This window comes from Ursus americanus, chromosome 5 (genome assembly GCF_024610735.1).
Source record: "Ursus americanus isolate L20-20 chromosome 5, mUrsAme1.1.p, whole genome shotgun sequence".
Lineage (NCBI taxonomy): Eukaryota > Metazoa > Chordata > Mammalia > Carnivora > Ursidae > Ursus > Ursus americanus.
The window spans coordinates 34388601-34412363 of record NC_142131.1 but is presented as its reverse complement, the minus strand read 5'-3'; the positions used below and the strand labels follow the sequence as shown (position 1 = coordinate 34412363).

General features: G+C 35.8%; 1 protein-coding gene across 2 annotated transcripts in view; it reads left to right on the top strand.

The window, feature by feature from the left end:
- Window positions 1-23763, top strand: part of BDP1 (BDP1 general transcription factor IIIB subunit) — an 81332-nt gene that overhangs the window by 12506 nt on the left and 45063 nt on the right. For both annotated transcript variants that reach the window (XM_045809789.2, XM_045809787.2), the window contains exons 8-16: window positions 5227-5281; window positions 8311-8454; window positions 10667-10951; window positions 12612-12756; window positions 16346-16504; window positions 19799-19958; window positions 21883-21977; window positions 22684-22885; window positions 23650-23762. In XM_045809789.2, the coding sequence (XP_045665745.2) occupies window positions 5227-5281; window positions 8311-8454; window positions 10667-10951; window positions 12612-12756; window positions 16346-16504; window positions 19799-19958; window positions 21883-21977; window positions 22684-22885; window positions 23650-23762 (1358 nt within the window). The remainder of the gene's footprint in view (window positions 1-5226; window positions 5282-8310; window positions 8455-10666; window positions 10952-12611; window positions 12757-16345; window positions 16505-19798; window positions 19959-21882; window positions 21978-22683; window positions 22886-23649; window position 23763) is intronic.

Here is a 23763-nt window from a genome sequence, read left to right as displayed (position 1 = left end):
ATTTCCATCTTTCTGAAATTTAATGAGATTTTTTAAAAAGCCTGTTGTACTTATCTTGGTCAGTATTCCTGCTGCACTTGAAATGAGTGTGTACCCTGTAGTTGTTAGATGTGTTACCTAGTTCTGTCAGTTAACTGAGAGAAGAATTGACATCTGCAATGATGATTATAGATATGCCTATTTCTGTGTTTATATCTATAACTTTTTGATGTATGTTGAAGTTCATATATATATTGAAGTTCTTTTATTGGGTGCATTCAATTTTAGTATGTTGTTGAATTGATAATACATCATTTGTCTTTCTCTGATTTATTTCACTTAACATAATGCTTTCAGTGTCCATTCCTGATGTTGCAAATGACGAGATTTCTTCTTTATGGCTGAATAATATTCCTAAACATGTGTATATATATACATACATACACACACACACCTATATGCCACATTTTCTTTATTCATTTGTCACTGGACAGTAGATTGTCTTAGCCTTTGTAAATAATGCTGCAGTGAACATGGGAATACTATATCTTTATGAGATAGTGATTTTATTTCTTCAGGTACAGATCCAGAAGTAGAATTGCTGTATCATATGACAATTTTAGTTTTAGTTTTTTTGAGGAACATCCACACTGTTTTCCATGGTGGCTCCAGCAGTTTATCCTGTCTGACACTCTACCTTTTAATTTAAATTTATTACAGATTGCATTTCTGACAGAGATGAGGAAATGTTCATTGAATTCTTTTTTTTTTTTTTTAAAGATTTATTTATTTATTCGACAGAGATAGAGACAGCCAGCGAGAGAAGGAACACAAGCAGGGGGAGTGGGAGAGGAAGAAGCAGGCTCATAGTGGAGGAGCCTGATGTGGGGCTCGATCCCATAACGCCGGGATCACGCCCTGAGCCGAAGGCAGACGCTCAACCGCTGTGCCACCCAGGCGCCCCTGTTCATTGAATTCTTATTTGACCTTTGATAAAAATAAGACAAAGTGTCTGTTGTACATTTCCATATAATAATTTAGTTCATTTACTTTAATGTAATAATTGATAAGACTGGGTTTAAGGCTACCATCTTAATATTTTGCACTTATCCCATCTGTTTTTTACTTCTCGTTTGCTGCTTCCTTTTGGGTTATTCAGATAATTTTAGTATTATTTTTTATTTTCTCCATTGTACCATTTTACTCTTTACAATTCATACTCCACAAGTAATAAACTCTTAAAAGTATATTCCATTTACCTTTCATCTTTTGTGCTATTCTGTATTTCACGTCTACATAAGCCACTTTTATGTCCAGCTTATTTTGGTTTAAAGTCTTTTATCTTTAAAGGAAATTGAGCAGAAAAAAGAAACTAGTTTTAATACGTAGCCACATTTAATATTTAGCCACCAATTTTGATGCTTTTCATTTCTTTTTGTAGGTCTGAATGGCAGGTCTGTTGAAAAATTCTCTCAATTTTGATTTTTCTGAAGGTCTCTATTTCAGCTCCACTTCTGCATGATATTTTTGCTTGATATGCAGGTGGTTTGACAGTTTTTCCTTGAAGTGTTTTAAAATTGTCATTCTGTTGTCCATTGGCTTCTAGTATTTCTGATGAAGAGTCAGTCATTTATGTTATTCTTCCCCTGTATGTGATAAATTGTTTTTCTATGGCTGTTTTCGAGATCTTTTTCTTTAACTCTGGTGTTCAGCAGTATGATTATGATTTGCCCAGGGATAGTGTCTTTTCAGTAATTTTTCCACTTTGTTCTCTCTCTCTGGGACTCCACTTATGTGTGTTAGTATGCATAATGCACTTCAGGTTACTAAAGCTTTGTTTGTTTTTTTCTGTTTTTTTTTTTTTTTGTATTGGTTAGTTTCCATTACTGTGTTCACAAGTTGACCCTGTTTTCCTCTTGCTTCAATCTGCAGATAGGCCCATTCAGTGAATGCTTCATTTCTCACGTTATATTTTTCATTCTGTAATTACCAGTTGGTTATTTTTCTTAGTTTCCTTTCTTCTGCTGCGATTTCCCTATCTGTTCATTCTATATTTGCTGTTAAATCATTGAACATATTTGTAACAGGTGCTTTCACTTTCTTGTCTACTAATTTCACCATCTATATCATGCTGATTTATTTCTGTTGAGTCTCCTTTTATTTCCTTGTGTATCACATTTTTGTATCTTTTTCATGTCTTACAGAGTTTTTTTTGAGTACTAGACATTGTGGATGGCACGTTTGATAATGTCTAGATTATGTTTGTTTTTTTCCTTTAAAGAGTGTTAAAGATTTATTCTAAATGGTAGGTAATGTCCTCCCAACTCTCCTTTTTCCTGTCTAGGCTTGGTTTTAGGCTTTAATAAGGCAAATCTAGACTGGTCCTTCTTCTGAGTTTCTCATCTGAATCGTAGAAAAAAATTTGAAGTACTGTTTTCTGTGTTCTCCAGGGACCTCCATAGTAGTACCTTTCTAGATGTACAGGAGAGAAAGTAATTCATTACATATAGTGGATGCTTTAGGGCATTAGGGCTTAATTCTCCTGCTAGAACCCCAGTTGAGAAAGGCTGCTCTAAGACTGTGGTTCTTACCTATAACAGGTGGCTTTTCTGGTGTCTGTTTGGGTGTTAACTTTCCATTTGTGTGGGCTAGAATTCTGTCACCTCACTGTGTTATGTGACCGCTAATATCTTTCTTCTGCTCTCATTCCTGGAGGAGTTGTTCTCTACTAGGCCTCATGCTTTGGGCATGTGGAACCCAAATGTAGAATAAGGACCAATGGGATGCTTCTACTAGGCTTGTGAGGCTCCCCTTTTAAATAGCTGTCTTTTCTCTAGAACCCCCAAAGATTCTCTACCTCCTTAGCCCAGTGAAAGCTCTGCTGTCTTTGGCCTTTATTTCCTTTTTATTGTTTACGAAACGTAGCCCAGTCAGAGAGCCAGGGTGAACACTGGCACATCTTAAGTGTTTCCATTCTCTCCGGATATGTCAGGTTGTAGTTTTGCTCTTGCTATTGTCCAGTGTTTGGAAATAGTTGATTCATTTATTTCGTTAAGTGGTAAAGTTATTTTTGGTGTGGTTGGATGTGTTGAGTAAGCCTGTAACCAGTTACTTTATCAGCATTAGAGGTGGATATAATGGGATTTATTTTACAACCATGGAATTTAGTTTGAATAGTTCCTGCCTATAAATTCAGTGAAATAACAATACATTTTAAGGAATGTTTTAAATTGTTCTCAGTTGTATTCCCATTTAGGTAAAAGATGGTGTAGTATTGTTTTAAAATTGAATAATGCCTAAAGCCTATTGGAATTTCTTTTAGGATGTTTAGTTTAATGGTGATAGCCTGTTGCTTTTATGGAGCTAACTTTTGAGGAGACGTTTGAAGAATAATATGATTTTTATAGGAGAATGATGATCTTTGAAAAGTTCTGTGTTACTTGGTAATACATTTTATGAAGAAAATAAAGATTGGAAAAGAAGAGTAACCTGTAGATAAAAAGATGTTCTATGACGTTTTTAAAAAATGGGCAAGGTTAACTAAGTTTAAAGATGTTCGTTGAATGATAAACAGTAGGGAAAGGCAAGAAAGTGAGTTCTTTTAAAGTCTGGTTAGTGGTTAGGTTTTTTCAGAGGGAAGAAGGGGCCATGAAGTGCTGCTTAGTTTTGTGTGATTTTCTCTATTTTTTTTTCCAGTAAAAAGTTTGATTTTTGTATTTTCAATAAAAGCTTTTAGACTACTGATCTATAGAACGGAGAGATTAGTGATTATTTGCTCCTCCAGGATGTGTATGCATTTTTTGAGATTCTCAAACACAGGCTTATACTCCAGACTTCATAATGACTTTCGGATGGAACCTTAAACTTTAACCATCTGCATCTTAATGAAGGTGATCTGGAGTGCAGCTGAGAATGATGTGCTCTTTGGTGCTCAGAAGATCAAGAAATGTGCCTTAGTATAAAGAAGGCTCTAAAGATAAACTTCGCCTGACTCAAAAATTTGCTTAGTTGTTTCTTTACAGTCTCTTCTCCATGTCATAAAAAACATTAGAATAACAGCATAAGATGTTTAACTTGATGTGAATGTGTTAGTTTTTAAAAAGCTCATACTGGTTAGCTTAATTGATTCCAGTTTGATCTGTTACCAGGCTAATTGACTTTATTTTTTTGTATTCTCTGTAAACTTAGCTTCCATTGCTGAATTATGCTGTTGATTACAAGGAGGTTCAGGGAGCTCATTATAAATCTTCATCCCTATTGTTATTTTTTTTTAAAGACTTTTTTATTTATTCATTTGAGAGAGAGAGAGAGAGAGAGACAGAGCACAAGCAGGGGGAGAGGCAGAGGGAGAAGCAGACTTCCCGCTGAGCTGGGAGCCCAACATGGGGCTCGATCCCAGGACCTGGAGATCATGACCTGAGCCGAAGGCAGATGTCCAACCATCTGAGCCACCCAGGTGCCCCTCTTCATCCCTATTATTAAAAGGCTCAAGGTTTAAGTTGCTTGCCTATAGAATCATTCGTTGTTATAAGAATTTTAATGCTTATTTTTTTAGATGTAATCTTCACTTTTTTTTGATACTCTTTTCAGATATTCTTTTTTTTTTTTTTTAAAGATTTTATTTACTTGAGAGAGAGAGAGAGAGAGAGAACACAAGCATGGGGAGCAGCAGGCTCCCTGCTCATCAGGGAGCCCAATGCGGGGCTCGATCCCAGGACCCTGGGATCATGACCTGAGCCAAAGGCAGATGCTTAACTGACTGAGCCACACAGGTGCCCCAGATTTTTATTTTTTTGAGAGAGAGAGACAAAAACGCATGTGTGAGCGAGGGGGAGGGGCAGAGGGAATGTGAGAGAGAGAGAATCTCAAGGAGGTTTCATGCCCAGTGCGAAGCCTGACCAGGGCTCCATCTCACCGTCCTGAGATAATGAACTGAGCTGAAATCAAGAGTCCACTGCCTAACCGATGAGCCACTGAAGCACCCCTGTAATCTTCACATTTTTTTTTAAAGATTTTTATTTATTTATTCAACAGAGAGAGAGAACATGATTGGGGGGTGGGCAGAGAGAGAGGGAGAAGCAGGCTTCCTGCTGAGCAGGGAACCAGATGTGGGGCTTGATCCCAGGACCCTGGGATCATGACTGGAGCCGAAGGCAGACACAACCAACTGAGCCACCCAGGTGCCCCTAATCTTCACATTTTTAATGGGAGAAAATTACTATAGGTTTTTTTTTCTTTTATTAACAGAATAAATTTAAACGTGAAGAGAAAACAAATGGATGGAGAATAGACAAAGCCTTTCGTAAGTATTAAGACCTCTTTTACAACATATCACTTCGAGATCTTAAAAAATGACCAATCTTTTGTGTTTAGTTCCATTGTGTTTTAGATTTGTCTCTTTATTGTCATAGGAAGAATGAGACTGGAGATTTTTCTCTTTAGCAGTGCAGGTCTGGGAGCTGATAACAGATCTGTAGGCAAGGGATCAGCTAAAACATCAAGAAGCAAGTAAGCAGAGCTCTAAGTTCCAGAAGTTATAGAGGAAATGAAGACACCAATTTTTTTTTTAAAGATTTCTTTATTTATTTTAGAGAGAGATGGGGAGATCTTATGTGGGGGAGGGGCCGAGAGGGAGGGAGAGCGAGAGAATCTCATGCCAACTCCCTGCTGAGTGCCTGATGTAGGGCTCCATCCCAGAACCCAGAGATCGTGACCTGAGCCAAAATCAGCACTGAACTGACTGAGCCACCCAGGCGCCCCCTGAAGACACCATTTCTAAATGTTTTTTATTTTGTAGGAACTGTATTCAAGAAGAAGTTATTTCTGGAAGAACTATACTGTAGATGATTCCTTCTTGTGGTCATTCAGTTAACAATACTGAACACCTCCTGTGTGTTAGTTAATTTTCTAGGCATTGAGGATATAATGGTGAACAGGGCAGATGAGAAGCTTGTTTTTAGAGCCGTAAGTCTGAATGGGGGAAAGGATGAAGTCAGTAAGCATGGTCAATTGCAGAAAATAAGTAATTTCTAAGAAGAAGAAAAAAGAGGTAGCGAAGAGTGGATGTGTAGATTGAGTGGTCAGGCATTTGAATTTATACCTGATTTGAAGGAATGATATATATTTTTCAGCTTTTAAGTAATAGCTTCATTGAAATTAACATTTTTTTCTTTTTGAGTCCAGAGGAAAACATCAAGGGATCTCTACAGAAAAACAATATTGAATTCATTGTTTAAAATAGTACCTATAGGAGTGCCTGGCTAGCTCAGTCAAAAGAGCTTGAGACTCTTGATCTCGGGATCATGAATTAGAGCACCACGTTGGGTGTAGAGATTACTAAAAAAAATAAATAAATAAAAGACAGACAAAGATTTGATAACTATTTTTAAAAAATAAAGTAGTACCTATATTTTTTGTCTGGAAGACAGTTATCAGTGTTTCATGATAAATGATGGTATTCAGGGTCCATTTGCTGTAGTGCTAATCTCAGAACAAAACCTCAAGGGAGGACTGATGTGTATAGCATGTATGTTTATTTTATGAGTAGGCACTAAGGTAGATGACTGGACTCTACATCCAATGTTGTACTGGGTCTTTAGGGACACGACTTCCAGGAATGGCTCCCGGAAGATCTAGATTGTTTTAGTCCTCAGCCTTCTCCATTTTGGAGAGGTGGTCCTGAAACTGTGTATTACATTCAGTGCATTATAATCAGAAAAGAATCTATAGATCCGTAAAGTTTTTATGGGGGTGTGGAGCCATTGTTAAAACCATTATAATAGGAAACTGTTAAATTCATTGATTTTAGTGCTTTGTAGTGGAAAATTAAAAAAAAATTAAAACCTCAATTTTTTTTCTTGTATAACTTCTATTTTCAATTCCTCTGAGGATTTTTTTTTTTTTTAGGTTTATTTATTTAAGTGATCTCTAGGTCCAGCATGGGGCTTGAACTCACAACCCCAAGATTAAGAGTTGCATGCTCTACCGACTGAGCCAGCCCGGTGCCCCATCCTCTGAGAATGATTTTAATGATGTATTTTTCAGAAACATTGTTGTGGATGGTCAGAACAGAAAAAGGCTGGGTCCACAATAAACAGGGCCTTCAGGAATCCCAGGTTTGGGCTTGGTTTCTTGAGGCTAATTTATTTTTGTTACGGTATATACCTCTTTTTCTTTTCTTTTCTTTTTTTTTTTTTTAAAGATTTTATTTATTTACTTGACAGAGCAAGAGAACACAAGCAGGGAGAGTAGCAGAGGGAGAGGGAGAAGCCGGCTCCCTGCTGAGCAAGGAGCCCAATAAGGGGCTTGATCCCGGACCCTGGGATCGTGACCTGAGCCAAAGGCAGGCTGTTAACTGATTGAGCCACCCATGCGCCTCTATATACCTCTTTTTCTGAGGCCATGTTGTAATCATCTTGTAATTAAACCAATCTTGAGGCTTATGTATGTAGAGCATAATTTTTTCTACATTCACTGTATTGTTAGATGTAGATGTTAGGCAAGGATTTGACTCCTTTAATAGATTTGTTTCTGGTTTGTTTGGGTCTTTCTTTTTGTCTTTCTTTTTCTTTTTTAAGGGAGGCTCCACACTCAACATGGGGCTTGAACTCAAGACCCTGAGATCAAGAGTCCCATGACTCAGTCTGCTGACTGAGCCTGCAAGGCACCTTGTTCATGGCTCTTTCTGATGTAATGATGTTGTTGGATATTTAGTGAGAGTGGTCCTGATCAAAATTCATTTACTTCCTTCTTTACTGATACTTGGAAGAGTAAATAGTGAAAGGGTTGTGATGAAGAGAGGACATGTGGTGGAGAGGCTTTTGAGGAATTAGTCATTTAGTCTTTTCTTAAAGTTGATTCATAATTTACTTTCAGTGCAATTTATAGTTTGAGTTTTGACAAAGAGTCTACCTGTGTAACCACCACCCAAAACAAGGTATGGAACATTTTCATTACTCCAGAAAGGCCCCTTGTGTCCCTTTCTAGTCAGTTTCAACAGCTGTCTTGACGCAGGGCATCTGCTGTTTTCATTTGCATCATCATAGGTTAGTTTAGCTTACTCTAGAACTTCTTATTCATGGCATCATACAGTATGTACTCTTTTATGTCTGCCTTCTTTTAGTGAGCACTTTTGAGATTCTTCAGTAATATTGCTTATTTCAGTACATAGTTCCCTTTATATTTTTTTAAACTAACGTGGCTTATTCGTTTTTATTGCTTGGATTTCCTTTGTCTGACTACTACAGTGACTAGAGTTGGTTATTCATTCTCCAATTCTTTCTTTTTTTAAAATAAAAACTTGAAGGTTCTTTTTCTTTTTTTTTTAAACAGAGGAAAAGCGCCCTTTTGACTTCGATTTTTTTGCTCATTTGCTTCAGAAAGTTCTTGCTGAAGAAGAGAAAAGAAAACAAAAATCTGTTAAAAGTCAGAGTTTAAAGGAGAAGAAATCCTCTAAACCACGGAAAAATGTAAAAGGTAAAGTAAAAGAAAGTGTGTTCTATTTACATAATAATGGTAGACTTGGAAAGTTGTCCCTCAAGTCTTCGAGCATTCCTGTGTAGTTCAGGTAGTTGAGATCATCAGGGCACCCAATTGGGGAGAATTGATTTTTCTCCAGTCTTTTGGTTATCTCGCCCAAAATAGTACTTCCTTGTAAATTTTATAATTGACATGGCTGGGCTATTTGACATCTTTCTTGCATTTAGAGTGTAGTTGTAGCTAATAAAAGAGCATTGGAATTTGGGGGCATCATGTTTGGTTACTTATAATCATTTTCCTTTGTAAAACCTGGCACAAAGTTCTAATATTTAAAAAAATGGAACTCTGATACTTTTGCTTATGACTGAATTGTATTGTTTGAGCATAGTTTATTTCTGAGGGTTAATGTTGACTTGTACTGGGTAGAAACTTGTTTACATGTACGTATTTGTATTTTTAGGCAGGTATTTTCTTAATTATTTGAATTCTGATCTGGGAGGACAATGTTTAGCTCTATTCCAGTAGTTTAAAGAATCATGGAACTATAGGAAACTTTGTATGTTAGGTAGTCCACATCCCAGACCCTTTCCGTTTGTTTTAGTCACTAGGAAACAGTTCTGGAGATGTTGTTCCTTTTTCCTAAGGTGTCACAGTTTTAGTAGTGGCAGAGGCAGGACTCGAGCCTAGGGTGGTAAGAGCCTGCCTTGGCGGTCTGCAACATGACTGCTACGTTTGATAATTGGCTGGGAGACTGACATGATCCAGCCTATGGTTGTACAAACAGCTGAGATTTGTTACAGTGAAAGGATACAGAACAAAATCAGCAGAGGGAAAGACATGTAGCTCCAAGTTGAGGGGAATTTAGGTGTAAGCTTAGAGTCCTCTCCCCTAGAGTCACATAGGATGTGCTTCATTCTTGTAGCAACAAATCATGATGAGATTCGTAACAAGTTGTCTACCAGCAAAGCTTGTTAGGACTCAAGTGTCCAAGGTTTTTATTGGAAGCTGGTCATGTAGACACCCTTTGCCTGGCAAATATCAGAATTTGGAACTCCCAAAACGAAAATAGTTTTTCTTGTTTGTACAAACATTAGGCCACTTTTGTCAGGCTGTCCCCAAGCCCAAGTTTCCAGAAACAGCCCAAAGGCCAACCGTTTAAGCAGGCCTTTGAAGGAATAGCAGTGAGTCCTGCTACATTAACTCTCTTTTGCACAGAGCAATCCAACATTTCTTTTTCTGGAGCATGATGTCTGTATCATTTTAAACATAGTATTGATAACTACAAAATTAGTTCATTATTTAGTCATTTCTTTTACTATACATGGCCCTTGGAGATTAAAATAGATACATTAACATGATGTAATTATGTTACAGGTGAAAGCATAAATAAGTCATTGTATCTTACTTAGTGTGAGAACTTTTCAGATATATTATTACAAGTCTCTGAATTTAAAAATTACTGTTTATTATTCTGATAGAGAATCCAGTGTTGTCTTCTCAGTTTTAAAATCTTGTTATGACTTTTTTTTGAACAGAAGTAAATTACATTGAATTTTATTATTTTTTTCAGATTAGATATTTTTTGAGAATCGACCATGGTTGTGAAGTTAAGTTTGTTTTTGGTTGATGTCTCCATGGTGATCTCTCTTGTTTGGTTTTTTTAAACTTAATTTATTGTTTTCATCTTTTGATACAGTTAACTATGAATGTGCCTTCATAAAAAGGGCAGTAGAAATTGTTTAAAAATATTTGTTAGGAAGATTGTTGATTGAAAAACATGATGCAGAAAATATATTTGTTGAATTCTCTTTCGTACCCTGCCCTCAAATCAAATTGTCCAGATTTTCTGGGGATAACTATTAGTAAACTCTTCTGTTCAAGTGTATGTGTGTCTTAGAGGATATGTAATTGTTTTTGCTTAATAAAAATGAGATCATACTATATATGTTCTTCTGCAACTTGAGTTTTTTGTGCAACACTATTTTTTGAAATCTTTTATATTACTACTTATAATAAGCCTACCTCGTTATTTGTTGTGTGGATTTTTATAGCATAAGTGTATTGTAACTTCTTTTGTCATTCCCAGTTGGACGTGTTAGGGTGTCTTCAAAGTTTTGCCCAGATACCCTTGAGTATTAATCTTCTCCATCTTTAAGAATTTTTCTCCAGGCTGTTTATATATTTATAACAATATCTTTTATTTTCAAAGTGAAAAAAGTTGCCAGTGAAGGAGGAAACGATGATCCAGATGTGTCTCCAAGCACCAAAATTTCAGACACAGAACCATCTCAAAAGGATGCTCAGATAGTTGAAGAAGAACAACAGTCTCAGACTTTAACGGGACAGGATTCAGAACAGATTGCACTAGAACCAGAGCTAAATCAAAAGAAAAAAAGAAGAAAGAATCAGGATGAAGTTGGTAAACAGGAAATAGAAAATCTTTCAGGAAATGGCACTGTTCAGTTAGGTCATTCTCAAGGAGAAAAATACAAAAGTAAGTTTCTTAAATGTATTAATAGTCCCTGTATTACTTGAGAAAATGCGTACTATAGTATGATGTGTAATTTCAATACTTCTGAGTCTTAGCAACTAGTAATGCTTAAGGTTTGTATTCTGTATTCATGTTACTGTGTTAAATCCTTTTGTTTTTAGTTTTTTAATTTTAATTTTTTTAAAAGTTTATTTATTTGTCAGAAAGAGAGAGAGAGAGCGAGCACGGGTAGGGGGAGTGGCAGGCAGAGGGAGAAGCAGGCTCCCCACTAAGCAGGGAGCCCGGTGTGGGACTGGATCCCAGGACTCTGGGATCATGACCTGAGCTGAAGGCAGATGCTTAATCGACTGAGCCACCAGGTGTCCCAAATCCTTTTGTTATTAATTTAAAGGAGAGAAGTTTATTGTTGAGGAGTAAAGAAACCAGCGTTAACTGGAGAGATTTTTCTCTAAAGTATGTTTCTGGGCCGCCTGGGTAGCTCATTGGGTTAAGTATCCAACTCTTGATTTCAGCTCAGGTCTTGCTCTCAGGTCTTGATCTTTTTTTACTTAAAACCAAACAATGATTAGAAGTCATAACAATGTATATAGTTAACTGTATATTGCTTGTGTCTCTTAATTAATCACAGGTGTTCTTGTTCTACCTCTACAAAGCACCTTTGAATCCACAATAAGTTATTTAATATTTATAAGAGAGCTACTGGAATAAGTTTTCTTCCCATCTGTCTGCGTGCCTTCCTTCCTTCCCTGCTTCCTTCCTTCCTTTCTATTTTTTTATAGCTCCCTTAGAATGAAGGCTTTTTGACACTCAGGATTTGCTAGGGAGTGAGGACTAAGAGATTCCGGCATTTTTAGTCTCTTAACAATTCATATGTAGATTACTTAAAGTAGATAACCAAGTAAATAGAGAAGAAGATAGTAGCAAACCAGAAAAACCTTTCTATAGAATTTAAATTTTATGTAGTTCAGTTTTACCAATATTTTAATAAATGAGTCTTGGTAGTAGCATAGTATAATTTATAGGTATCACATTATTATACTCATTTGTGGTTTTCTATTAAAGATATTACATAAAAGCAGAATAGTTCAGTAATTAAGAAGTTGAACTTTGGAACAAACAGACCTTGGTTTCGATTCCAGCTTTTTTGTTTGCTAATTATGACCTTAGGTAAGTCACCTAAGATCTTGAATTCAGGTTCTTTTTCTCTATAATGGGTTTACCCCCTTTTAATAGGACTGTTTTCAATACTAAATGAGATAATACATTTGGTGGGCTTAGTAAGTACTAAATAAGTGATAGCTCTTACTGTGTTATTAATTATGATTCTTTTGAAGGAGCAGAATAGGCGAGTCCACTTGTAGCTTCTTAACTATAGAACAAGTTAATTTAACCATTTAAAATTTAAGCAAGATAAAAGGAGAATGCTACAAATTACCCAGGAAATTTGGGCTGATCCCCAAAACACAGTTACAGCTTACACAGTTGTAAGTTGATTAACTTTTCATTCATGTTCTAAATTTAAGATCTCTGCCTTGCATACAGGAACTTGAATGTGGAATGGATTAATGATTTGTAGGAAAAACACTGTTTTATGTAAATTCCTTTGTGCTTTAAAAAGTAGATGTTTTCATTTTTTAGAATAACATGCATTTTGTATTCATAGATAAAGGTCAGTCTTTAAGGCCTGAGATAAATGAAGATGAAGCCAATAAGGAACAGCTTTCTTGCATCCAAAACATGGATGACATTGTGGATTTATCCTCCAGTGAAAAAGCTGAGCAAAGAACCGACCCTATCCTTTTATCAAGGTATTTTTCTATACCTTTACTGTCTTGGTTTATATCTTCTACCAGTTACTGAGAGGGGAGTGTGAAGTCTCCAGCTGTAATTGTGAACTTGCCGTTACTCTTTTCAGTTCTATTTGTTTCTCTTCGTGTCTTTTGAAGCTCTTTTTAGGTGCAGAAATATCTAGAATTGTTGTGTCTTGGTGAACTCACCCTTTTATCATTTGTGTGTATCACTCTGATATTGCTTTTTGTTCTGATGCTTACTTTGCTACAGCTGTCTTGTGGTTAGTGTTTCCATGGGTTTCTTTTTTTTCTTTTTTTGGTGGGGAGAGAGCAAGCACGAGGGTGGGGGGGCAGCATAGGGGCAGAGAGAGAGAGGGAGAGAGAATCCTAAGCAGGCTCTACTCTCAGCATGGAGCCCAACACAAGGCTCTTGATCTCACAACCCTGAGATCATGACCTGAGCCAAAATCAGGAGCGGGATGCTTAACCAACTGAGCCACCCAGGCGCCCCTGCCTGGCTTATTTCACCTAGCATAATGTTTTCAGGTTTCATCTGTGTTGCAGCATTTGACAGTAGTTCCTTCTTTGTATGGCTAAATAATATTCCATTGTGTGCATATATCACATTTTCTTTATTCATTCATCTCTCAGTGAACATTTAGGCTGTTTCCATCTCTCGGCTATTTTAAATATTGCTGTAATAAACATTGGAATGCAGATATCTCTTTGAGATCCTGTTTCCATTTCTTATAAATACTCAGAAGAGGGATTGCTGAATCAAATGATAGTTTTATTATTAATTTTTTTTTGACCTTTTATTTTTTTTAGGTAATCTACCCCCAATGTGGGGCTCAAACTCACAATCCTGAGATCAAGAGTCACATGCTCTACTGAATGAGCTGGCCGGGCACCCCTCTATTTTTCGTTTTTTGAGGTGCCTCTCCACTGTTCTTCACAGTGACTGTGGTGTTTTACCTTCCCATCAGGATGTGCACAAAGATACCAGTTTTCCATATGCTCACCAACACTTGTTATTTTCTGTTTTCTTTGTTTGTGTTTTGAAAATGGTCATTCAGACATACATGAGATGATACTTCATTGTGGTTTTGATTTGCATTTCCCTGATTAGTGATATTGAGGATCTTTACATACACTTACTGGCCCTTTGTATGTCTTCTTTGGAGACATGTCTATTCATTTCCCGTTCATATTTTTTAATTAGGTTATTTTAATTGAATTATAGGGATTCCTTTTATATTTTGGATATTAAGCTTGTGTTAGATATATGGTTTACAAATATTTTCTCCCATTCTATAGGTTGTCTTCTGACCTTGTTGTTTCCTTTGCTATGCCGAAGCTTTTTAGTTTGATACTGTCCCTCTTGTCTGTTTGTGCTAGCATATTCCTATAATTTGGAAGATAGTTTCTTTGAAGCTGAGCGCATGGACCTTGGGTCCTTCATTTGCTAGGTGATGGACATTTAAATTGTAACTTTAGAGATACAACTAATTTCATAAACTACACATAAAAGATACCATGACTCTTTTTAGGGAAAAAACAACCCTGTAATGACTGTTAAGATCCTTACTGGTTTTGTAAAACAGTGAGCTGATTCTAAAATTATTAATTACACAAGAGCAAATGGTCATAAGTGGTAAAGACAATTTGAAAAACAACATTTCTGGGGAGGAAATATATCAATACTTAAAGTAGTGTGTTACTGGCACAAGGACAAATTGACTCAGTAGAACTGAATATAAAGCCTAGGGGGAAAATTTAGGAATCTGATAAACGGCAAAGGTAGCATTAGAAATTAGTGGGTGAAGATTGAATGAGCTATTCATTAGGTGGTTAGATCTATCTAATATTAGATAGCATTAGATCCTTATTTCACCTTGTGTGCTAAATTTCTGTTAGAGTAAAGGCTACAGGGACGCCTGGGTGGCTCAGTCGGTTAAGTGGCTGCCTTTGGCGTGGGTCAGAGTCCCATATTGGGCTCCCTGCCCAGCAGGGAGTCTGCTTCTCCCTCTGCCTGCCACTCCCCTGCTTGTGCACGCGCCCTCTCTCTCTCTCTGACAGATAAGTAAATTAAATCTTAAAAAAAGATTAAAGGCTACATGTGTAGAGCAAATCTTTAAAACTTTTAGAAGAAGGTGTTTGGACATACCTTTGTGATGTCAAGGATTTCTTAAGATGTAAGAAGCAAAACTTTGAAAGATAAAATTGATGAATTTGACTACAGTAAACTTAACTATTTCTTTTGATAAAAGGTTTTATAAAGAAAGTGAAAGGCAAGCTCCTATTTGGGGAGGTTTTATGTTTAATATCTAACCAAAAAATAATATAGAGAGAGCTCTTATTGATTAATTGGGAAAAGACAAACACTCAGTAGAAAAAATAAGGGGAAAAAAAAAAAGTCTAGCTAAATGTCATATGTGTTGAATCTGGGTGCCAGTTAGTACATGGCCATCATTTATATTACTATTAGTTGGACTATTTCATGATATGGCAGTCTTCTCTTGGCATACAGTGCTAACTGCAGCTTATGCATATTGGCACTCTGTCCTCGGATTTATAAAACTTTCCGTTAACAGGCTACCGTGCAGAGCAGGGCCTGCCTGTATAAGATTTTAATGAGAGATTATTCCTAAATATTGCTCTGATTTTACACATAGATTTGATTTGTCAACCCCATATAATTAAAATTTTTCATTTTGATTTCTCTAGTGGTATCCCATGCCTGTTAATTTGTGGCTACCACTTTCTCTGTAGGTACAGTTTTTTTGTTTGTTTTTGAGAGAGAGGGAGTGTGTGTGAGTAGGGGGAAGAGGAGCGGGCGGGGGGGGGGAGAATTTTTTTTCTTTGTGGAAGGCATCTTTTTTTTTTTTTAAAGATTTTATTTAAATTCACGTTAGTTAACATATAGTATATTATTAGTTTCAGGAGTAGCATTTAGTGATCTGTCACTTGCATATAACACCCAGTGCTCATTACATCAAGTACTCATTACCTTACCTACTTAATGCTCATTACCCTATTACCCCATCCCCCTTTCACCTTCCCTCCAGCAACCCTCAGAGTGTTCCCTATAGTTAAGAATCTTAGGGACGCCTCGGGGGCTCAGTTGGTTAAGTGGCTAAGCGGCTGCCTTCAGCTCAGGTCATGATCCTGGGATCGAGTCCCTCATCAGGCTCCTTGCTCAGTGGGGAGTCTGCTTCTCCCTCTGCCTGCTGCTCCCTGCTTGTGCTCTCTCTCTTTGACAAATAAATAATATCTTAAAAAAAAAAAATCTTAAGCAGGCTCCACACTCATTATGGACCCCAACTTGGGGCTTGATTTCACCATGCTGAGATCATAACCTGAGCTGAAATCAAAAGAGTTGGATGCTTAACTGACCAAGCGACCAGGTGCCCCAGAAGGTACAGTTTTCAACAACATGAGACAAGAAGGATCATAGAAAAGCCAAAATATTTATATTGATAATTCCAAAATGTGAAGTATCATTTTCCCAACTGGTTTCATATATTAAAGAAATATTTTAAGTAGTTATTATAAAACGTGTATAACTAAGAATTCTTTTCCTCCTGAATTGTTTTCACTTGCTTAGTGGTCAACAAGATGCCACGTCATTAGCAACTGAAGCTTCAGAATCAAGCCCTTCAGAGTTGCCTTTATCAGAAGCTGGAATTAGCTCACTGTGTGAGGGGAATAATGTTGAAAGTAGTTGTACAGAAGAAAACAGTGTTGACCTAAAAAATAAATCATTGTAAGTATTTTACATGGTATGATTTTAAAATTTATTTTAAAAATTGTGATAATTTCTTATTTAAGAAATGATAATGTTGTTTTATTTAGGGTAAGAAAAGGACGGTACACCATTTAATATATAATTGTACTATGGTCTGATTGTGACGTAAAGGCTTATCACTTTATATTTCATTACAGTAAGATTCTCTAATATCTAATATATAACCATGATAGGAATTTTATGCACAGTGGTGACTTATGCTGAAATTCTAAAATAATTGGGAAGCCTAAACATTTGCTGTTAGATACAGCTTTTACTTGGTTTGAGTCATTTTTCAATGTAGTAGATTTTTGATATTGATGACTTCAAAGAAATTATTATGTTTTCTAGTGTGCAGTTACTGATTAATATTTGCACTAAAAACAGAATAAAAGCACTATAAGAATCTGCCTTTGAAGAGATAATAGCTCAGAAATTCAGACTTCCTTTTTGGGGCCCTCCTAAACTCCTCATGTAGGCTTAAAGGCTATTTAGTTTATGAATTCTTACTTATTTTCAGTAAAGCACAGTTACAGTAAGAATGAAACTTTTTTTTTTTTTAATGAAAATTTAGGCTTTGGAATAGGCAATATGGTCTTGTGGCTCAAACATCTAGAAGTATAAAAAAAGATACAGAGTGAAATATCCCTCCTCCCATGTCCACATTCACTCTAAGTAACCTGTATAATTTATTTCTGATTTTCTTTCAGAGATTTAAAAAAAAAGTACTTTAAAGCTAATACAAATGTATGTTCTTTATAATTTTTCACTCTTCTTAAAATCCTAATGATTGTGTGTGTATACACACACAAACGATATACACACACATAGACACCATTTTGCAGCTTTTTGGTTTTATATTTTGATATCTTTGCCTAAAGATCTTCCTTATTATTTTTTAATAACTGCATAGTGTTCTGGTGTATACGAGCTGCTGAAGCGAGCACTTCATAGTGTCCTGGCATGTTGTAGATGGATTAGAGTTTATGTTATCAAAGCCCAACTGATGGCTATATAGGTTGTGTTTTTTAAACAGTGCTTAAAATCTTAAACCTCTGTCCTTTAACTTGTATGTAAGTACGGTGGACCCTTAACAACACAGTGGTTAGGGATGCTGACTCCTTTGCAGTTGCAAATCCACAAATAAATTAGACTCGTCTGAAACTTAACTACTAATAGTCTACTGTTGACTGAAAGCCTGATGACATAATTGGTTGATTAACATATATTTTGTATGTTACATGTATTATATACTGTAATCTTAGAATCAAAGTAAGCTAGAGAAGCAAAATGCTTTAACAAAATCATAAGAATGAGAAAATACATTTCTATGAGAAAATACATTTCTGGTACTGTACTGTACCGAGAAAAATCTGTGTATAAGTGGAATTACACAGCTTAAACTTGTGTTGTTCAGAAGTCATCTGTGTGTCTGTAAGGTAACTAAGAGTGGAATTGCTTGCTGCAATTATATATGTGTGTGTGTACACATGTACACATTTAGAATTTTGAGAGATATTTCCAAAGTGTTCTTCGTAAGAGTTATACTAGTTTATATTCCCACCAACATTGTAACAAATGTCTCCCTTAACAGAAGATGGTGTTTATCAAAATAGGGTTTATGCTGGTCTTGATAGATTAAAAAATAATACCTCTGTATACCATCTCCATCCCATGCTTTGTTTTTAATGAGGTTTTTATTTTAAAATTTTCTCAACCTAAGGAAAAGTCAAAGCATAGAACAACGAGCATTTGTATGTAATTCCCCTTAGATTCTCTGATTCCTACCGTTAGATTTGGGCTTGCTTGCACATGTGTGCGCATCTCCCTCCCTCCCCCTTAATTTGTATTTTTTTTAAAGCCTATTTAATTTTGTTTTTTTCTAAGTTCATATTCTTTGTCCATTTTTTTTTTTTTTAATTTGACGGACAGAGAGACAGCCAGTGAGAGAGGGAGCACAGGCAGGGGGAGTGGGAGAGGAAGAGGCAGGCTCCCAGCGGAGGAGCCTGATGTGGGGCTGGATCCCAGAACGCTGGGATCACGCCCTGAGCCGAAGGCAGACGCTTAACGACTGAGCCACCCAGGTGCCCCTCTTTGTCCATTTTTAAAATGATTTTTTTTTTTAAAGATTTTATTTATTTATTCGACAGAGAGAGAGACAGCCAGCGAGAGAGGGAACACAAGCAGGGGGAGTGGGAGAGGAAGAAGCAGGCTTATAGCGGAGGAGCCTGATGTGGGGCTCGATCCCATAATGCTGGGATCACGCCCTGAACTGAAGGCAGAGGCTTAACCGCTGTGCCACCCAGGCTCCCCTAAAATGAGTTTTTTTTTTTTTTTTTTTAAAGATTTTATTTATTTATTTGACAGAGATAGAGACAGCCAGCGAGAGAGGGAACACAAGCAGGGGGAGTGGGAGAGGAAGAAGCAGGCTCATAGCAGAAGAGCCTGATGTGGGGCTCGATCCCATAACGCCGGGATCACGCCCTGAGCCGAAGGCAGACGCTTAACTGCTGTGCCACCCAGGCGCCCCCTAAAATGAGTTTTTGATGCTACTGTTTGTAGAAGCTCTTTTTGTTTTAGGGAGGTTAGCCTTGTTCTGTGATTTGCAAAACATGCTTTCTTGGTTGGTCGTTTGACGTTGGACTTAGTCATGTAGAAGTTTTTGATTTTTATGTAGTCAAATTTCTCAAATTTTTTTTTCTTTTATGGCTCTTGAATTTTTAGTTAAACTTTATGAAGGCTTACCCCAACTCAAGGTTATGAAAAAATTCATCCACGTTTACTGTATGCCTTTATTTAACTCTGATCCATTGGAACATATTCTGAGTACAGTGCAAGGAGTGGAGCTAATTTTATTTTAGTTCCCAGTGTTAATTAGTTTTCCCATCATCATTGGTTTGATATTATTTGTAGCAATACATTTTTCCGTACTTCATCCTCACTGTTTTGAAATGCTGCCTTTTTTTATATACTACTTCCATGTGTTTTGAAGTCATCTTCTAAGTTTTCTTTTGTGTTTCATTTATCTGTTGAGTCACCTATCAGTACCATTGTTTTAATTATTGATGCTAAATAGTTTGTTTTTAGCATCTGGTAGAATAAGTTAGTTACCTTGTCATGGCTCTTGTTTTTCAGTTTTCTTTGCTAACCTTTCTGCTTCTGAGTGGATTTTTAAAGAATTTTTCAGAATTTTATTTGACTATGCTTCCATGTTGGTGTGATTTAAATAATGTTCATTAAAAAAGTAAAAAATAAAAAATGTTCATTTTTTAGGGAAACTGATCAGTCAGGAAATGTTAAACTGATTGGAAGAAGACAACTACATAGACCTAAACCCAATCTATCAAGGGCAGTTGGGAAGAAATCTGTTCTTTCACAAGGTAAAACAGATGCAGAGAGCAAGAGTTTACATGCAGAAACTTCAGCTGAAAAGGTATGGAGTAAGAAGACACTTCATGGAAAATAAAATTAAATTTTCCCTAGATAGTTGGGAATAAATTGTTTAGTTTGTAATTACATGGTAATATAACTGATACTAAAACAAAGATACAAGAACTTACACATGAATAGTAAAAGTGTCTTGTGTCCTATTTATGCATTTAAGAACCTAGGGCGTATCGTTTGAAACATACTCGGTAGCGACAAATCTCTTGTTTACTTATATAAATTTTTAGAAATTAAAAAAAATTTTTTTAAAAGATTTTATTTATCTGAGAGAGAGTGAGAGCATAAGCAGGAGAGCGGCAGAGGTGGGGGAGAAGCAGGCTCCCCACCAAGCAGGGAATCCCCCCCACGCAGGGCTTGATCCCAGGACCCTGGGATCATGACCAGAGCCGAAGGCAGACGTTTAATTGACTGACCACCGAGGTGCCCCTACTTACATAAATTTTTTATTCAAAATATTTTTAACCAGGTTTCCATCAAATTGTATCCACAGCCCTTTCCCCAAACACGGACATATTCCTGTTCTTCATAATCTTTGTCTTTCTTTTTATGTATGTAAACATTTCTGTAGTTTTTAATCATAACATACATAAGATTCAAAACTTTTTTCTCTGAAACTTCTCATTAACCTTTTCTTGGGGTTAATCTTTTTAATAGCTACATCAGGTTAACATATTAATTTACCTAAGCATTTTTCTAATGTAGACATTTAAATTGTTTCCGTTTTTTAAACTCTCATAAATAAAAGCAAATGATTTTGTAAATAGCACTTTCTTAAGGAAAAAAGCAGAGGATAAATTTCCAGAGGAGGTGTGATTAATGGGTCAAAGTATTTTAAATATTTCTTGACTTTGTTATGCATTGTCAATGACAGTTAAAAAAAAAGAATTTATTTACACTGGTATAGGCATTAAATGTATGTTCCTGTTTCTGTATATCTCTGCTGGCATTGTATTGTTATAAGTTTTTTATTTTTGCTAAAATACATTTTAAAATGTTAGCTTTTTTTCCCTCATATGTGAAATGTCTTTTTTATTATGCTTTTTATAATACAATCATATTTATTATAATAATGTAAAAATCGAGAAAATTCGGAAACTACAGATTATTGTAAAAATTAAGTTGAAAATTATCTGTGATTTCATTTTCCAGCTGCAACTAACCTTTTAGTATGTATCCTTCCAGGTTTTTACTTAAAAAATTTAGTAGTATTAATTCAATTTTGTATCCTTCTTTAGTTCTTAACATTTCATAAATATTTTTCCATGTTATTAAATATCCTTGAAAACATCATCTTAGTGACTTCATAATATTCTGTCAGTGGATATAACTGAATTTAACCATTTACTCATTATTGGATATTTTGTGTGTTCACAGTGTTTGGCATTTTATATAATGTTCTAGTGAACATCTTTTACTTTGTCTAAATATTTACTTAGAATAGAGTCTTAGAAATGGTATTAGAGTATGAATATTTTTTTAATAGATTTTATTTATTTGAGAGGGGGAAGGGAGAGAGAGAGAGAGCACAAGCGGTGGGGGGAGGGGGAGAGGGAGAAGGGATACTCTCCTCTGAGTGGGGAGCCAGACATGGGGCTTGATCCCAGGACCCCGAGATCATGACCCCAGCTGAAGGCAGATGCTCAACCAACTGAGCCACTTAGGCACCCTAAGTATGAATGTTTTTTAGGCTCTCTATTTCATATTGGCAAAAGGCTTTCCAGAAAGGATATACCAGTTTTTATTCCTGTCAATAATAGATGGGATTATATGTTTTATAATGTTCACAGTCGATGATTTATAAAACTCTTATAATTAGAAGAACAAAAAATGAAATGTCATTGTTTTAATTTCCATTTATTACAAAGTTTAGACTTTTTTAAGTCAATAAAATGTAAAAAATTGAATTACAGAATCATATGATGGAAAAGGATAAAGTGAATACATTGGACGTTTCTGGAATGGAGAATACAGAGAGAGAGAACCCAGAAGCTGAGACTGTATCTAAGTGAGTATTTAGGAAGTAGAATAAAAGTAGTAGCTTTTAAGAATGACTGTAACAAGTTCTCTACTGGATAATATCTGAATTTTATTTCCATTTAGTGTATTTAAGTCTTCTTTTAACTGTAGGTGTGTTGAAAAATTTCAGTAGTGCTCTTTATGCTACTGGAGAAATAAATTATCGTATGGATCCATTGGGTTCGCAGTTAAATTTCTTCTTCAACTTATTAACAGGATTTTAACATAATCTTGTTAGATTAATTAATAGTTAAGATACATGTTTCTGGATAGTTTTATTTATAGCAGGAGGTTTCAAAAGGGAATATTTAACTGGGAATTCAGATTCAGAGTAGGTCTTATTCTAATATGAATTTGAACCATTGGATTCTGGACTGTACATTTATGCCATAATCTTTGTCTAGTGCCCCGGAGGTGTACATTACAAACTAGTATTTTTAGTGGAGAATGGTATTGTCTGTCAAGTGTAGATTTGTCCAGTTTTGTGATGAAATGATTTTTATAGTTAGGGTTCTAGGATTATATCTGTCCCAAAGTGTTAAAGTATAGAAACAGGAGTTATCTAAGAGGATGTTTTTGAGGACACTTGTAATTTTTTTTATATTCCAAATGGTTTACTTATTCATACCTTGGAGAAGGGAATACTGAAAGCAAACATGTGACTTCAGAATAACCATAATTCTATTCTTTTGTAGTTCTAGTTTGAGTCAAAAAATTGGTCTGCAGGAAGATGATCAAACAAAGGCTCTTAGACCAGCACGACTAATGAGGGGCCGATTGCAAAGGCCAAAGCCAAATGTAGGTAAAGCTGCTGAAAGAAAAGAAATTCTTGCATCACAGGAAAAAATTGAGGCCAACGCAAAAAAGAATGAAAGTGAATCCTGTATTGCTAGAGATGTAAGTACTCTGATTCTGGCCAATTTATTTGTTAAACAAGTACTTAAGCCTTCTTTTACCCCCTTCTTTAAACAGCAATACTGTACAATTGTGTACATTATATATTAAATTTAAAACCAAAATCTCAGAGCCAGCAGCTCTGCTACTTGTAAAGCCATTTAACTCTCAGCAGTCTGGATTTTGAGCATTTACATAATGGAGATCTGCTTTGATCTTATTACCTCATGTTTGACTTGCCTACACCTCCCTATCATTTAGATGGTTGAATTATGCTTCCTTTTTGAAAATATAGCTAGATATGTGAATTTTAGCTCTGGCTTAAACAGAGTAACATGTTAAATAGAATTCCAGGAACAAAGATGATGAATTTAGGTTATTTACGTAATAACTAGTTTTTGTGATAAGGGTAAGAGTTCAGATCATAGTTTGATTTGAATTTCTTTTGTTATAATTCTCAAGGTCTATGCTGTAATGATACTAATCAGAGGACAGACCCCTGGGAATAATTCTAATAGACAAGACTGAAGCACTGTAACTTGCTTTCTGATTAAGAGGAAAAGAATGGGGGCTTTGAGATAAGGTAGAAGGTGTAGCTTGTAAAATTTTTAAAGATACTTAACATTAAGAAGTGTTCTTTGAATATCATTTTATAATTTTGAAATGTTCACCATTTTCCTTGTACTAAAATTGGACAATATTTTCAATGCAGTTTTTTATAAATGGGTATTTCATTGTGAAACCTTAAAAATATGTTTGTTGTTAAGAGTCCTGAACAAGTAGAAGATCAGTCATGTAAAAATGCTGGCTTTGAAGACATCACTTTACAGTCTGAGAAGGAAGATAATTTATTTCAAATGAATGTTAATGAATGTGTAAGG